Raw genomic sequence first — 17,458 nt, 5'->3', positions numbered from 1 at the left:
AACATTCCAAGGTTTATCGGCATTTAAAGATATTTAAGACACATGAAACTGTTAAAAATAATCCTGAAGATAGAATAAAAATAATATCAAAATGAAGAAAAACGAACAAAAAATCATTCAACTTGTAGGGTATTTAAGGGGTTGTAGTGTACAAGTTAAGCTTGGTTTTCAATCCAGATATACGACTACTTGGTATATTTGTGTTCTGTATCTAATATTTGGGTGTAGTACCACCGACACGCTCCTTAATACTATCACAGGTACATTTGTACCTATCACGAGTGAGAGAAAACAAACAAGAACAAATTCATTTTATATATTTGCGGATGCATTAACGTTGCACTGTGTTCAAAGACTGTTGTCTCCTACAGCGGGAAATCAAGTAATGCTAACGGGATTGAGGTATTACCTTGAATAACAACTGCATCATTTTGATTTTTTTTTTTAATCACTGACTTCATAGTTGTTGTAAAATAACTAAAGTTCATAGCATATGAATAGATGCATTAAATGCAAAAGTAGTCCCTTTTTCTCATTCGCGATATGTTTACATGATGAAATTATACTGAATAGGTAATGCTAGTGATTACACTGTTTCCTGGTGAGTTTGTTTGAGCCTGTTGATGGTGCTAAGTGAGCGATGTTCTGTATGCTGTGATACTCTGTCGTTTTATTTGTATTACCACCAGAGTAATTAAACTCGGGTTAATGCCATGCTATTATGTTCCATATAAAAACAACAAAGTCTGGTAAAATGTTTGATGCGCATGTGACAATTATGCGATGCGATAGGCAATTTAGAAACCATGCGTTGCCTTCTAATCCCAAAGTGTATGGTATATGGATTGCATTTTTAAAAGTCTGTTACTAAATAAATGTGTTATTTAAAACTCATCAACTTGATTTCCATCCCGTTACAAGTTTCTGAAGGTAAAGAAGCAGAAATGTATTGAATTGTTCCAACTGTTCAATCAGATAAAAGTACTTTTGGGAGAACTGGAATCGTTTGATTAGGTAGCATTAACAGCTAACGGTCACCCGCACATAATCAGCTCGCGTCTTTCTCACCTGTATCATTCCAGAAAGTATGATTGCTTTCCCGCCGGTGAGTTATTACCTGTGTAGTTTCCTATCTTTGCCTGATACCGAACCCTCATTACTTTTTTTTCCTATAGCTCTTCTAGATTGGGTTGATTACCTTGAAAGCTCGTAAGAAGTGTGTTTGCCTCTCTGCTCCGAGAAATTGATTACACCTCAGTTTCCTGGGAAATGTATCTTTGTCATCGGTTTCCTTTGACTTATAGAAATGACTGCTGTTATTGGGGATTCAAGTCGTTGATTACACGACCGATTCATCATGCAGAACGTATGTTTCGAATGAAAACCTTTGACATGTCTTAAACTGACATATGAATGGTGGTTTGATTGAAGTCTTTTTCAACACGTATACAGTGAAATGTTCTCGGCGGTTGACGAGGGACGCACCATTGCTATTATGTAAGCCACGCACGAAATGCTAAAGACGCAAATGCAGTGTAGCATTGAAAAGATAATGTTCAATTCTTCTGTATTGATATGGATTAATTAATATGAATATGGCCAAACCGATATAATTTCTATATTTTTTAGTAATTGTATCTGTTTAAGTATGAAAGAATTTTCAAGAGTATCGGAATACAATTTGTTTGGAGTTTAACGTCCCCACAATAGCCCATATTCGATATCCAGGGGTTATGTTCACTTTCGCTCTCTACACCCCTGGGTACATGTCTGAGCCTCTATAAACTGGTCTCATGTCAAGTGTTGCATGCTACTGTCTTTAAAATTATATTAATCATTCGGGCCCGTATTCATGAAACCATTCTCATGCTCAAACCAAGATTCTGTGCTCAAGACCACTTTCCTTTGCCAATTACAAATTAATATAAAATGAATATTTTAGCAATGATAGGTAAGATATTTTGAAAGGGTTTAAGCTGATTACTTTTTTAAGTGTTTACACTTGACTTTTTTAACATGTTACATGATTTAAGCAGGTTACAAGAAAGTCGGCTTGAGCACAGAAATATTGCTTCAGCATAGGAACAGTTTCATGAATACGGACCTAGGTCTTTATGATTGATATTACAGTCAAACGTCACGTGTCTTAGCAGTAAGGTTATAGCTCCATGTTAACTCTGACACCATTTCATCGTTTAAATGTATGATATCATTGTCCGATGCGTTATACGAAATCTTGACTTTGCTATCATCCGACCTCTGCCCTAACCTTTGTACCTATGGTTCCCCGTTGGTATTTCACTGTAATAACAACGTTTATAAGGACTCGGCGAATTTGATGGAGTGGCGTTTAACGTTATTGTAATGTCAGTGCAATCTGATACTCGGGAAGATAGAGGTTCGTTGTTTTTATGCAAATGCACACGAGAATAACGTCCCACGGTACTTGTGCATCAGAATTGTTTATATTAATTATTCAAAACAAGTTCAATAGTGAAGGCTCCATGGGAGTAATTCAGTCTTCTATTTGTATATTATCCCGATAGAGGTTCATCATACAATTTTACACCGCAAAAGTCAATATATGGGTGTCACCTCACCGTGTTAGATATTTTGTTTTAGAATTCTTGTAACTTCACACTGACCCATTACCGGAAAAACAGGAAAGTCGCTCAAATGTTTCTGATGATGTAACTCTGGTGTCATCGAGAATGTGACTACGGTTGACTTATATGAATAGCAGTCTTGTGGCAGGGTGATATGTGATACACTGTTTTGTGACTGGGTGATATGTAATACACTGTTTTGTGACTTACTGATATGTTATACACTGTCTTGTGAGTGGTTGATATGTGATACACTATCTTGTGAGTGGTTGATATGTGATACACTATCTTGTGAGTGGTTGCTATGTGATACACTGTCTTGTGAGTGGTTGCTATGTAATACACTGTCTTGTGAGTGGTTGATATGTAATACACTGTCTTGTGAGTGGTTGATATGTAATATACTGTCTTGTGAGTGGTTGATATGTAATGCACTGTTTTGTGACTGATCGATATGTAATACACTGTTTTGTGACTGACTGATATGTAATACACTGTCTTGTGACTTGTTGATATGTAATACACTGTTTTGTGACTGACTGATATGTAATACACTGTCTTGTGGCAGGGTGATATGTAATACACTGTTTTGTGACTGACTGATATGTTATACACTGTCTTGTGACTGGTAAATAATACACTATGTTGTGAGTGGTTGATTATAATACAATGTGTTGTGATTGGCTGATGGGTAATACACTTGCGACTAGTTGATATGTAATACACTGTCTTGTGAGTGGTTGATATGTGATACACTATCTTGTGAGTGGTTGCTATGTGATACACTGTCTTGTGAGTGGTTGCTATGTAATACACTGTCTTGTGAGTGGTTGATATGTAATATACTGTCTTGTGAGTGGTTGATATGTAATACACTGTCTTGTGAGTGGTTGCTATGTGATACACTATCTTGTGAGTGGTTGATATGTGATACACTATCTTGTGAGTCGTTGCTATGTAATACACTGTCTTGTGAGTGGTTGATATGTAATATACTGTCTTGTGAGTGGTTGATATGTAATACACTGTTTGTGAGTGGTTGATATGTAATACACTGTCTTGTGACTGACTGATATGTTATACACTGTCTTGTGAGTGGTTGATATGTAATGCACTGTTTTGTGACTGATCGATATGTAATACACTGTTTTGTGACTGACTGATATGTGATACACTGTCTTGTGAGTGATTGATATGTAATACACTGTCTTGTGACTGACTGATATGTAATACACTGTCTTGTGACTGACTGATATGTTATACACTGTCTTGTGACTGGTTATATGTAATACACTGTCTTGTGACTGGTTGATATGTAATACACTGTCTTGTGACTAGTTGATATGTAATACACTGTCTTGTGACTGACTGATATGTAATACACTGTCTTGTGTCTGGTTGATATGTAATACACTGTCTTGTGACATACTGATATGTTATACACTGTCTTGTGACTTACTGATATATTATACACTGTCTTGTGACTGGTTGATATGTAATACACTGTCTTGTGAGTGGTTGATATGTAATACACTGTGTTGTGACTAGTTGATATGTAATACACTGTCTTGTGACTGGTTGATATGTAATACACTATCTTGTGACTGACTATGTAATACACTGTCTTGTGACTGGTTGATATGTAATACACTGTCTTGTGACTGGTGATATGTAATACACTGTTTTGTGACTGTTGATATGTAATACACTGTCTTGTGACTGGTTGATATGTAATACACTGTCTTGTGACTGGTTGATATGTAATACACTGTTTTGTGACTAGTTGATATGTAACACACTGTTTTGTGAATGGTTAAAGGGTACAACAGTGTCTGATGATAACGATGGTACAAAGTGCTAAGTAATATGGACACGTAATAAAATATCTTACCACCACAGACCACAAATCCTATTGACACGGCTTGTTTTATCACACAATAGCTGTTTCAGTATCCTGGCTATCGAATAATGTCTCTTTCTGAAGTGAATCCCCAAAGGCTAAGAGGGAGTGTGTGTAACGGTAATAGACACGGGCTAGCGGCGCGGCCACTGGACGCGTCTATCCGATGTCCAAAAGTAAGCCTGCGTGTCATGAGAGTAGGGAGTGATCATATTAAATGGAACATTTCCTTACTGCAATGATGGCGAATATTTAACTGTCTCTCCTGACTGTCTAGATGTATGGAGAGGGCGGACATGCTTTTATAACAAGGATAATATTTACCTGTGTTTCCTGACTGTCTAGAAGTATGGAGAGGGCTGGCATGCTTTTATAACAAGGACAATATTTACCTGTGTTTCCTGGCTGTCTAGAGGTATGGAGAGGGCGGGCATGCTTTTATAACAAGGACAATATTTACCTGTGTTTCATGGCTGTCTAGAGATATGGAGAGGGCGGGCATGATGTAATATCAAGGACAATATTTACCTGAGTTTCCTGACTGTCTAGAGGTGTATGGAGAGTGCGGGCATGATGTTATAACAAGGACAATATTTACCTGTGTTTCCTGACTGTCTAGATGTATGGAGAGGGCGGGCATGATGTAATAACAAGGACAATATTTTCCTGTGTTTCCTGACTGTCTAGATGAATGGAGAGGGCGGACATGATTTTATAACAAGGACAATATTGACCTGAGTTTCCTGACTGTCTAGAGGTATGGATAGGGCGGGCATGATGTAATATCAAGGACAATATTGACCTGAGTTTCCTGACTGTCTAGATGAATGGAGAGGGCGGACATGATTTTATAACAAGGACAATATTTGCCTGTGTCTCCTGACTGTCTAGAGGTATGGAGAGGGCGGGCATGATGTAATAACAAGGACAACATTTACCTGTGTTTCATGGCTGTCTAGAGGTATGGAGAGGGCGGGCATGCTTTTATAACAAGGACAATATTTACCTGTGTTTCATGGTTGTCTAGAGGTATGGAGAGGGCGGGCATGCTTTTATAACAAGGACAATATTTACCTGTGTTTCCTGGCTGTCTAGAGGTATGGAGAGGGCGGGCATGATGTAATAACAAGGACAATATTTACCTGTGTTTCCTGGCTGTCTAGAGGTATGGAGAGGGCGGGCATGATGAGAAGGAGGGACAGGAACATACTGAGGACCGCGGTCACGTTGATATCCATGGCTGAAAATTCAAAAACAAAAGATATATTGACAATTTAAGATAATGAAGCTGCATGAAATTGCTACAGTAGCAGACTGAGTCAATATGCTTTTTCAAAGCCAAGACTTAATACTAGTAACTTGACTTGGCTGTAATGAAATATCATTGATACATTTGAACATCATTATGCTGGCACCATTGTCGGAGGAAACATTGGCTTTATAAAGAGGTATAACGATAAGTGGTTTGAAACGTACAAAACAAATCTTAAGAAAAAGAGGTAAAATATAAATATGTTGACGATCAGAGAGAGGAAAACTTAAGGAATGGCATTATATAGATGTTTTATATAACTACATGATGAAATTCCTTAATATAAGGTGTTAAAGAACATTTGAATCATTAAAAAAGATGGACGTATGAAAATTGTCAAGAGTCATGTACTGCATTTGGTATAAAACATTGTGACGTTACAATTGAAATGACTTCATAAATTGAATATTAACCTGCAGTTTAAAAAAATAGTAACACTGGGTCAATATCTCAAAACACGGACCACCACGTGGTTACGATCCAGCCAATGAGGATGTAGGAAAATGTGTGTCATCTAATACAATGTTTCATTTTTTTTCTCATTTCAACAAATTTTATTGACAAAGTTGATACAAGTCAATTAGATGGAATAACAGGCAAGGCCTATATAAATTCTCTCCAGCGGTAGCTAAAGTAACGGATTCTGTTATTTTTGATTTGATTTAATCAATACATCAATTTTGAAATAAAAATTATAAACTAAAAAATTAAAAGGGATGTAACTCCTTCTTAATTAACATAACTGAAATGCAAATACATTCACACTTCTCACATCACACACAAAACACTTCCACAGCTATTATTTATTTTTATAACATTTTACAATATATATAAGCTATATAGCTATCAAATCACATAGATATTGGCAGACATTGACAAAAAGTCCATATAAAATGTATATATATATAATGTTATTTTGAGATGATCGCAAGTTATGTGTGACGTCCTGTAAAGTGTGTCATAGAAACGCTTAGCGTGACATGAAAACACACCAACAGAACGTGTCCGCGGAACGTATGGATACACTAAAGAACATGTGTATCAACGCTTGTAGAGAAGGTATGGATACACTATAGAACATGAGTATCAACGCTTGTAGAGAGGTATAGATACACTATAGAACATGTGTATCAACGCTTGTAGAGAGGTATGGATACACTCTAGAACATGTGTATCAACGCTTGTAGAGAGGTATGGATACACTCTAGAACATGTGTATCAACGCTTGTAGAGAGGTATGGATACACTCTAGAACATGTGTATCAACGCTTGTAGAGAGGTATGGATACACTCTAGAACATGTGTATCAACGCTTGTAGAGAGGTATGGATACACTCTAGAACATGTGTATCAACGCTTGTAGAGAGGTATGGATACACTCTAGAACATGTGTATCAACGCTTGTAGAGAGGTATGGATACACTCTAGAACATGTGTATCAACGCTTGTAGAGAGGTATGGATACACTCTAGAACATGTGTATCAACGCTTGTAGAGAGGTATGGATACACTCTAGAACATGTGTATCAACGCTTGTAGAGAGGTATGGATACACTCTAGAACATGTGTATCAACGCTTGTAGAGAGGTATGGATACACTCTAGAACATGTGTATCAACGCTTGTAGAGAGGTATGGATACACTCTAGAACATGTGTATCAACGCTTGTAGAGAGGTATGGATACACTCTAGAACATGTGTATCAACGCTTGTAGAGAGGTATGGATACACTCTAGAACATGTGTATCAACGCTTGTAGAGAGGTATGGATACACTCTAGAACATGTGTATCAACGCTTGTAGAGAGGTATGGATACACTCTAGAACATGTGTATCAACGCTTGTAGAGAGGTATGGATACACTCTAGAACATGTGTATCAACGCTTGTAGAGAGGTATGGATACACTCTAGAACATGTGTATCAACGCTTGTAGAGAGGTATGGATACACTCTAGAACATGTGTATCAACGCTTGTAGAGAGGTATGGATACACTCTAGAACATGTGTATCAACGCTTGTAGAGAGGTATGGATACACTCTAGAACATGTGTATCAACGCTTGTAGAGAGGTATGGATACACTCTAGAACATGTGTATCAACGCTTGTAGAGAGGTATGGATACACTCTAGAACATGTGTATCAACGCTTGTAGAGAGGTATGGATACACTCTAGAACATGTGTATCAACGCTTGTAGAGAGGTATGGATACACTCTAGAACATGTGTATCAACGCTTGTAGAGAGGTATGGATACACTCTAGAACATGTGTATCAACGCTTGTAGAGAGGTATGGATACACTCTAGAACATGTGTATCAACGCTTGTAGAGAGGTATGGATACACTCTAGAACATGTGTATCAACGCTTGTAGAGAGGTATGGATACACTCTAGAACATGTGTATCAACGCTTGTAGAGAGGTATGGATACACTCTAGAACATGTGTATCAACGCTTGTAGAGAGGTATGGATACACTCTAGAACATGTGTATCAACGCTTGTAGAGAGGTATGGATACACTCTAGAACATGTGTATCAACGCTTGTAGAGAGGTATGGATACACTCTAGAACATGTGTATCAACGCTTGTAGAGAGGTATGGATACACTCTAGAACATGTGTATCAACGCTTGTAGAGAGGTATGGATACACTCTAGAACATGTGTATCAACGCTTGTAGAGAGGTATGGATACACTCTAGAACATGTGTATCAACGCTTGTAGAGAGGTATGGATACACTCTAGAACATGTGTATCAACGCTTGTAGAGAGGTATGGATACACTCTAGAACATGTGTATCAACGCTTGTAGAGAGGTATGGATACACTCTAGAACATGTGTATCAACGCTTGTAGAGAGGTATGGATACACTCTAGAACATGTGTATCAACGCTTGTAGAGAGGTATGGATACACTCTAGAACATGTGTATCAACGCTTGTAGAGAGGTATGGATACACTCTAGAACATGTGTATCAACGCTTGTAGAGAGGTATGGATACACTCTAGAACATGTGTATCAACGCTTGTAGAGAGGTATGGATACACTCTAGAACATGTGTATCAACGCTTGTAGAGAGGTATGGATACACTCTAGAACATGTGTATCAACGCTTGTAGAGAGGTATGGATACACTCTAGAACATGTGTATCAACGCTTGTAGAGAGGTATGGATACACTCTAGAACATGTGTATCAACGCTTGTAGAGAGGTATGGATACACTCTAGAACATGTGTATCAACGCTTGTAGAGAGGTATGGATACACTCTAGAACATGTGTATCAACGCTTGTAGAGAGGTATGGATACACTCTAGAACATGTGTATCAACGCTTGTAGAGAGGTATGGATACACTCTAGAACATGTGTATCAACGCTTGTAGAGAGGTATGGATACACTCTAGAACATGTGTATCAACGCTTGTAGAGAGGTATGGATACACTCTAGAACATGTGTATCAACGCTTGTAGAGAGGTATGGATACACTCTAGAACATGTGTATCAACGCTTGTAGAGAGGTATGGATACACTCTAGAACATGTGTATCAACGCTTGTAGAGAGGTATGGATACACTCTAGAACATGTGTATCAACGCTTGTAGAGAGGTATGGATACACTCTAGAACATGTGTATCAACGCTTGTAGAGAGGTATGGATACACTCTAGAACATGTGTATCAACGCTTGTAGAGAGGTATGGATACACTCTAGAACATGTGTATCAACGCTTGTAGAGAGGTATGGATACACTCTAGAACATGTGTATCAACGCTTGTAGAGAGGTATGGATACACTCTAGAACATGTGTATCAACGCTTGTAGAGAGGTATGGATACACTCTAGAACATGTGTATCAACGCTTGTAGAGAGGTATGGATACACTCTAGAACATGTGTATCAACGCTTGTAGAGAGGTATGGATACACTCTAGAACATGTGTATCAACGCTTGTAGAGAGGTATGGATACACTCTAGAACATGTGTATCAACGCTTGTAGAGAGGTATGGATACACTCTAGAACATGTGTATCAACGCTTGTAGAGAGGTATGGATACACTCTAGAACATGTGTATCAACGCTTGTAGAGAGGTATGGATACACTCTAGAACATGTGTATCAACGCTTGTAGAGAGGTATGGATACACTCTAGAACATGTGTATCAACGCTTGTAGAGAGGTATGGATACACTCTAGAACATGTGTATCAACGCTTGTAGAGAGGTATGGATACACTCTAGAACATGTGTATCAACGCTTGTAGAGAGGTATGGATACACTCTAGAACATGTGTATCAACGCTTGTAGAGAGGTATGGATACACTCTAGAACATGTGTATCAACGCTTGTAGAGAGGTATGGATACACTCTAGAACATGTGTATCAACGCTTGTAGAGAGGTATGGATACACTCTAGAACATGTGTATCAACGCTTGTAGAGAGGTATGGATACACTCTAGAACATGTGTATCAACGCTTGTAGAGAGGTATGGATACACTCTAGAACATGTGTATCAACGCTTGTAGAGAGGTATGGATACACTCTAGAACATGTGTATCAACGCTTGTAGAGAGGTATGGATACACTCTAGAACATGTGTATCAACGCTTGTAGAGAGGTATGGATACACTCTAGAACATGTGTATCAACGCTTGTAGAGAGGTATGGATACACTCTAGAACATGTGTATCAACGCTTGTAGAGAGGTATGGATACACTCTAGAACATGTGTATCAACGCTTGTAGAGAGGTATGGATACACTCTAGAACATGTGTATCAACGCTTGTAGAGAGGTATGGATACACTCTAGAACATGTGTATCAACGCTTGTAGAGAGGTATGGATACACTCTAGAACATGTGTATCAACGCTTGTAGAGAGGTATGGATACACTCTAGAACATGTGTATCAACGCTTGTAGAGAGGTATGGATACACTCTAGAACATGTGTATCAACGCTTGTAGAGAGGTATGGATACACTCTAGAACATGTGTATCAACGCTTGTAGAGAAGGTATGGATACACTCTAGAACATGTGTATCAACGCTTGTAGAGAGGTATGGATACACTCTAGAACATGTGTATCAACGCTTGTAGAGAGGTATAGATACACTCTAGAACAAGTGTATCAACGCTTGCAGAGAGGTATAGATACACTCTAGAACATGTGTATCAACGCTTGTAGAGAAGGTATGGATACACTCTAGAACATGCGTATCAACGCTTGTAGAGAAGGTATGGATACACTCTAGAACATGTGTATCAACGCTTGTAGAGAAGGTATGGATACACTCTAGAACATGTTTATCAACGCTTGTAGAGAAGGTATGGATACACTCTAGAACATGTTTATCAACGCTTGTAGAGAAGGTATGGATACACTATAGACCATGTGTATAAACGCTTGTAGAGAAGCAGGAACACTTAGCGGAAGAGCGTGTCCTAGAAACGCTTGTCGAGTCAGATAGGCATGAATATAAAAAATGTCTATGACGCTGAATAACAAATATGTTACAAACACCCTAATTGATATGTCGATATAATATTTTTCTGATCAAATTAAACATTAATGGATAAATTTAAATAAAAAATATAAATGAAATGTGATTATAAGAAAGCGTGGCATATTTCGGCCTTTGCATGCAGACTTAAGCAGCTTTTATTGGTTTGTTATTAAAGGTGTGCCCACCCAGGTAAACATTCTAATGAGAAATGCATGCAAATTTGTATTGTAATCATGCGTTTTGTATCCGTATGGAATTTGATAAATATCGAAATGAATATGGATATGATGCGTTCGATTTAATTATTGAAGATACCTTGTAACTGATTGCTTTAATTTATACGGGCTAATGTAGTGTTAATAGAATAGGATACGTGCCTCTGACAGGGAGGGTCGCTGTAACGTAGTAACTGATGACACATACCAAGTCATGCATGACCAATAACTAACAGGCGCAATGCAAACATGACAGCGTATGACACTTGTTTACAAAGTATTACAAAGTATTACAAAGTATTACACATATTAAGCAATTCATGACCTGCATGATCTCTGTTCCATGGCGCTGTATGAAATTAACGAAAACATGAATGACTCCGGGTTGCAGGAATATGACAATGTATGACATTGAAGTCATGCATGATTTCGATTGGTTGGGTGTGGTTTAGCAATCCCTAGTGATAGAACCAAGTTGTATGATTAGGGGTTACTTGCGCGGTCCGCACCATAATCGTAACTTTGGTTCACGGATGTCACTAAATGCATTTCTGCATTTGCACGACACGAGAGGTATCAGCCTGTTAGCGCTGAGCGGTAAAGAATAGCTTCCTTGTTCTGTGTACATATCACATTTCCATAAAAAAAAATCCCCGAATTATTCATCCTCGCAAATTAAAACCCCAGAGAGACACGTTCCAATTTCAAAGTCAACTTTATTGCATTTGAGTTGAAATCTATTATTCTTTTTTTTTAAATTTTACAGTACACTTATTTCCAATAAATACTATGTAACTTGTTCAACGACAGAAACGATATCCGTACACCAGATCCGCAGCACTCCAACAATACAAACAATCCTTACAGGAAGTGCTATTGACATCGTCCTGTTCGTTGATTGGTTAGAAATGGAAATAACGTGACTTTACCTTGACGCATCTGTATTGTAATGCAAGCAACCAATCAATGATAGAGGACACCTGTACCCTTGATTCAAACATCCCTTACAATTCTATTAATTTGACACGTGCTATGCAATATACATAACATTCAGAATAGGTAAGTGCTACAGATTGGAAAGGTAGTATTGTTTGAATGGTTATTAAAATGTAAATTGATGGCGATATGTCGTCCATCAAAAACAGACCTTTTGTATGTCAGCTGTTGAAAGCACTGGGGCTCTGTGTTGTACAATAGACACATTTGTTGTTAGATGGCCTCATTTGACAATGTCTCATTGGTTTGTAAATTTAAGGCAGAGTGAACATCCATAGTATGATGTTTTTTCTTCGAAATTTCACTATCTTTTTGTTATACGGAATCGATTTCAAACGACACTTTCTTTAGAAAATTGATAATTGAAAATCTACTTATTGTTCATGCTGTGGTAAGTTCATGTTGTGGTTGCTTTGCAGGATTAGTATGTCAGTATACTGCTAATATAGTGTTGTTGGCCTACCATAGACCGTTTGCTATATCACCAGGTTCTCAGCATATGCTTTTTGTTCATGAATATTTTATCGGATATATTTGCCTTCTGTGGGTACGTTCATTTAGTTTCGTTTGAAAAAATCGATTGTGTAACCATTGGAACTCTCCTGTGTTGATTTCAGTGCCGACAGAGTTGTGTCTATGTCTCTGTTAATATTGTCACGGGTGACTAGTTCGGGAAATTACAATATAAATAGTCGATTCACTGGGGAAACATATAGTGACAAAATAATGAAATTCATAACGTGGAATACACGTCCGGTGTTACTTTTAATAACGGAATTTCTGTTTCTACAAATATAAAAAAAATGTGAATCTAGTTAAAACCTATGTCAATAGAACAAAGCACAGTCGCCTCCAGGTGATTTTCTATCGGAATCCATCGACCTTCCTTATGTTTAATCAACTCGCACCCATGAACCAGTTGCCACCAGAAAAAGAAATTGGGTTGAGCACAGAATATGAGTTTGTGCATGAGAACGCTTTCATGAATACGAGCCCTGGTCGTTAATATTTCCGGTGACTATACACTGTGTAACATAGTGTTTCATTGAACATATAGGCATATCTTATATAAAACATTATCATTTACATCGCAGGCAAGAAAGCAACGAGAGAGCATATTAGTCCTGGTGAGACTATCCACGAGGGCAATCCGGTGAGACTATTCACGAGGGCAATCTGGTGAGACTATTCACGAGGCCAATCTAGTGAGACTATTCACGAAGGCAATCTGGTGAGACTATTCACGAAGGCAATCTGGTGAGACTATTCACGAGGGCAATCTGGTGAGACTATTCACGAGGGCAATCTGGTGAGGCTATTCACGAGGGCAATCTGGTGAGATTATTCACGAGGGCAATCGAAATCGATGCGTTTTTGTTTTCTTACTTTTTTTGGGAGTCTTTATTATTTATTAGAATATTATTCAGTTTATTGAAACATTTGTTATGTTTGCATCATTTTCCTATCCTTTACACACATGCCCTGTGGAATGACGTACTATCACGTTTATACGATTCCCACAGTACATCAGGCAACACAAGGACCCCTTGAAATTGCTATCACTCAGAAATGAGATAGCAATTTATACTTTCGTAACTCAGTCTTTCGGGGACATGCCTATCGATCATATCACATTATTCTGACAACGGGCTTATCATTCACATCACATACTTATACGAATTACAAAACATAGGTGAGCGCGCATTTGATGGTCTGTACACCCGGTATTTCATAAAGCCACATATTGAGGCACAGTGCTCATTATCAATACCATGCCAAACAATAGAATATCCGGTCAATCAACGTGATAATGGAACGTTCACACGCATATGTCCTCGCGCGCGTGACTGGTATGCAGTGCCCGGCAGATTTATACGGTACCAGGGGGCATTTACTTACATAAGGAAATTAAATTGACATGGTATGACGTAAGTTAATTATTTGTAACCGGCTGACCTTTCCGGAGTAAATGCTTTATTTGGCCACATCCTGTAGAAATTATGGGATGTTATATACGTAAATATGTCAATACACCTCCAATCATCGACATGTGCCCAGGGGGTATTCTTACTTATAAAGAAAATTCTGCATGCTGTTCTCAGCCTTATAATGAATCAATATTGATAAACTTTTACGAGAATATACAATCTGCATCCTGAAAAACCAACCATTAGGTACGTAATTTTTATGACATGTTTTTGAGAGGTCATGGCCTGCCTCATACACGTCCAACACACTCGACACACACGTCTTAGAAACTCGAACAAACATGACGCACACACGACACACACGTCTCAGAAACCCGAACAAACATGACGCACACACGACACACACGTCTCAGAAACCCGAACAAACATGCCGCACACACGACACACACGTCTTAGAAACCCGAACAAACATGACGCACACAATCCCGACAAACGTGCTACAACCCTGCCACACACACACACACACACACACAAGCCACACGCCCATTCACAAATAAAAGTAACTGTTCCCATATGTTGAAAAGTGAATCAGACCTATTATCAGTTTAATACAATATAAACTATGTATACTTGATATAGTCTTAACCCACCAACACATTAAAGGAGAAGACAGAATGACGTGTCTTCCCTAAAAGAATCAACAAATTAAATCAAGGATGCGGTGATAAACTTTATGAAAACAACTCGAGTCAGAGCTGTATCAGTTGAACATTTGACAGAAAGGAGGTTTAAAATTCCCAATCAACGCGGTAAGATCCTAACCTTATGGCTTTTATCGATTTGTATGGTAAAGTGTATTTGTTCTAGGTTATACGTCGAGCACGTGGTCATTCACAAGTATGTTGGGGCCTTAAGATGATTTTATTACGTGTTTTTGTCAGCTATTCACGTCAGTCTTCATTAATTGAAGAAAACATAAATCCTTTATGATATTGACTTGAGGTTACGCGGTACATTTAAAAGAAAACATTATTGGTATTTAAGTAGATTAAAATACCACAGCGGCAAAACATAATGACAAAACCTGAAGTCAAATAATAAACACAACAGCCATTGGAACTGTTGTAACATCAAAGCAAAATGAGATATAATAACAGGGTCCTAGGAGACATAAAACTGGAAGAAATACAACAACAGGAAGAGACATCAGAATTAAAGGGACATCGGGACATCAGAATTAAAGGGACATCATAATTAAAGAGACATCAGAATTAAAGAGACATCATGACCGGAAGAACGACAGCAACCTGAACTGAAGAGGCATCAAATTAAGAGGAAAAACAGCAACAGGAATCCAGGGGACGCAAAACACAAGGGGAAAAACAGCAATATGAACCAAGGGAACGCCAAAACAAGGGAAAAGATAGCAATATGAACCGAGGGGACTCCAAAACAAGGGGAAGGATAGCAATATGAACCAAGGGGACGTTAAAATAAGGGGAAAGATAGCAATATATACCAAAGGGACGCCAAAATAAGGGGAACGGCAGCAATATAAACCAATGGGACGCCAAAACAAGGGAAAAGATAACAATATAAATCAAGGGACGCCAAAATAAGGGGAACGGCAGCAATTTAAACCAATGGGACGCCAAAACAAGGGGAAAGATAGCAATATGAACCAAGGTAACGCTGAAACAAGGGGAAAGATAGCAATATGAACCGAGGGGACTCCAAAACAAGGGGAAGGATAGCAATATGAACCATGGAAACGCCAAAACAAGCAGCATGGCCCCTAAGAGTCACCAAAATTAAAAGACAAACAGCAAAAAGAACTAAAGAGACACCAGAAAAGGAATAAAGACAGCAACCTGAACTGAAGAGACATCACAACAAGAGGAAAGACATCCTGAACTACATAACCACGTATTCCGGAGGTCTTAGCGTGTCCGATAACACAACTGTCAACCTTCGTGATGTCTCCCGTCAAATCTAGGAAAATGTGTATACATGTACGTCATCAATTATATGAGAAAGAGTAAACAACCTGAAAAGTATGCAGTCAAAGTCAAAGTTCTGCAGCTGCATTTAACGCTAGGTTGGCACAGTTTATAAGAACAATGTACCACACACTTAAACGACAGTCCGAAACATTGGAGATATGATACCACGCGACACACAATGTTATATTAATGTTATAGAGGAATAAATAAAAAATACGACGAGCTGATCGAAAATAGTTTATATCATTTGTTTGATATGAGGAAGTACACATTAAATAGGAGTTGTTGTTTCGGAAATAGTATCTCCGAAATCGGCTTGATTTATTATATTTCCTCCGCGTAAAATTACAGATTTTATGTGTCAATAAAACCCACATGATCAATTTCTACGTGCTATATTCAACTGGTAACCAAACACTGTCGCATATCTATACACTTTGAAACATTTCTAGGAAGGTTGAGCTCGGGCTGTTAAATAATTAATCGATCTGAATTAATTTCTGCTGTCTACACTGCAGACAGGACAGGAGTTTGGTGAATTTCTGAAATTGATTTTATGATTCAAAGTACAAACAAGGGTATTACTGATTAATGCATGTGACATGATTAATTTTAATGTGGTGTAGTTCAATCAATACATTTCTGATGACGTCACACCTTATACGTGTTTTATTATTTTTCACACCATTTGAACACTGACAGTGTAGACTACATTTGTACATTAACTTCTACAAAATAGATTTATACATGTTACACAAATAGTGAAAAGTGTTTGCAAAAAACAATTGTATCTATACACAAAAAATCCTTTCCAGGTGAATTATATATGGAAGTAGACGTTTGTATACATATAACATACTATACAATGGAAAGGTGTATCGGTATCTGTGTTTTAAGTAGAACTTACCGGGAAAATGCATCCGTTTCTGTGTTTTATGAATGAAGATGTACTAGTTCATGCTTTATGCTTTACCGTCGGGGGGGGGG

At 38.1% G+C, this 17,458-nt stretch overlaps 1 protein-coding gene across 3 annotated transcripts in view; it reads right to left on the bottom strand.

Annotated features, from left to right (window-relative positions):
- The window catches only part of LOC110461981, a 36,956-nt gene that overhangs the window by 5,054 nt on the left and 14,444 nt on the right, over positions 1–17,458 (bottom strand). For 2 of the 3 annotated variants that reach the window (XM_021515735.1, XM_021515734.1), the window contains exon 2: positions 5,649–5,746. In XM_021515735.1, the coding sequence (XP_021371410.1) occupies positions 5,649–5,744 (96 nt within the window). In that variant the 5' untranslated portion in view covers positions 5,745–5,746. Of the gene's footprint in view, positions 1–4,898; positions 4,960–5,648; positions 5,747–17,458 lie in introns of those variants that run through there. The other variant, XM_021515736.1, reaches the window with a different exon arrangement.

This window comes from Mizuhopecten yessoensis, unplaced genomic scaffold, assembly GCF_002113885.1.
Source record: "Mizuhopecten yessoensis strain PY_sf001 unplaced genomic scaffold, ASM211388v2 scaffold10713, whole genome shotgun sequence".
NCBI classification, from domain to species: Eukaryota; Metazoa; Mollusca; class Bivalvia; order Pectinida; family Pectinidae; genus Mizuhopecten; species Mizuhopecten yessoensis.
The sequence above is the reverse complement of the archived record's forward strand: the minus strand, read 5'-3'. Positions and strand labels throughout refer to the sequence as shown.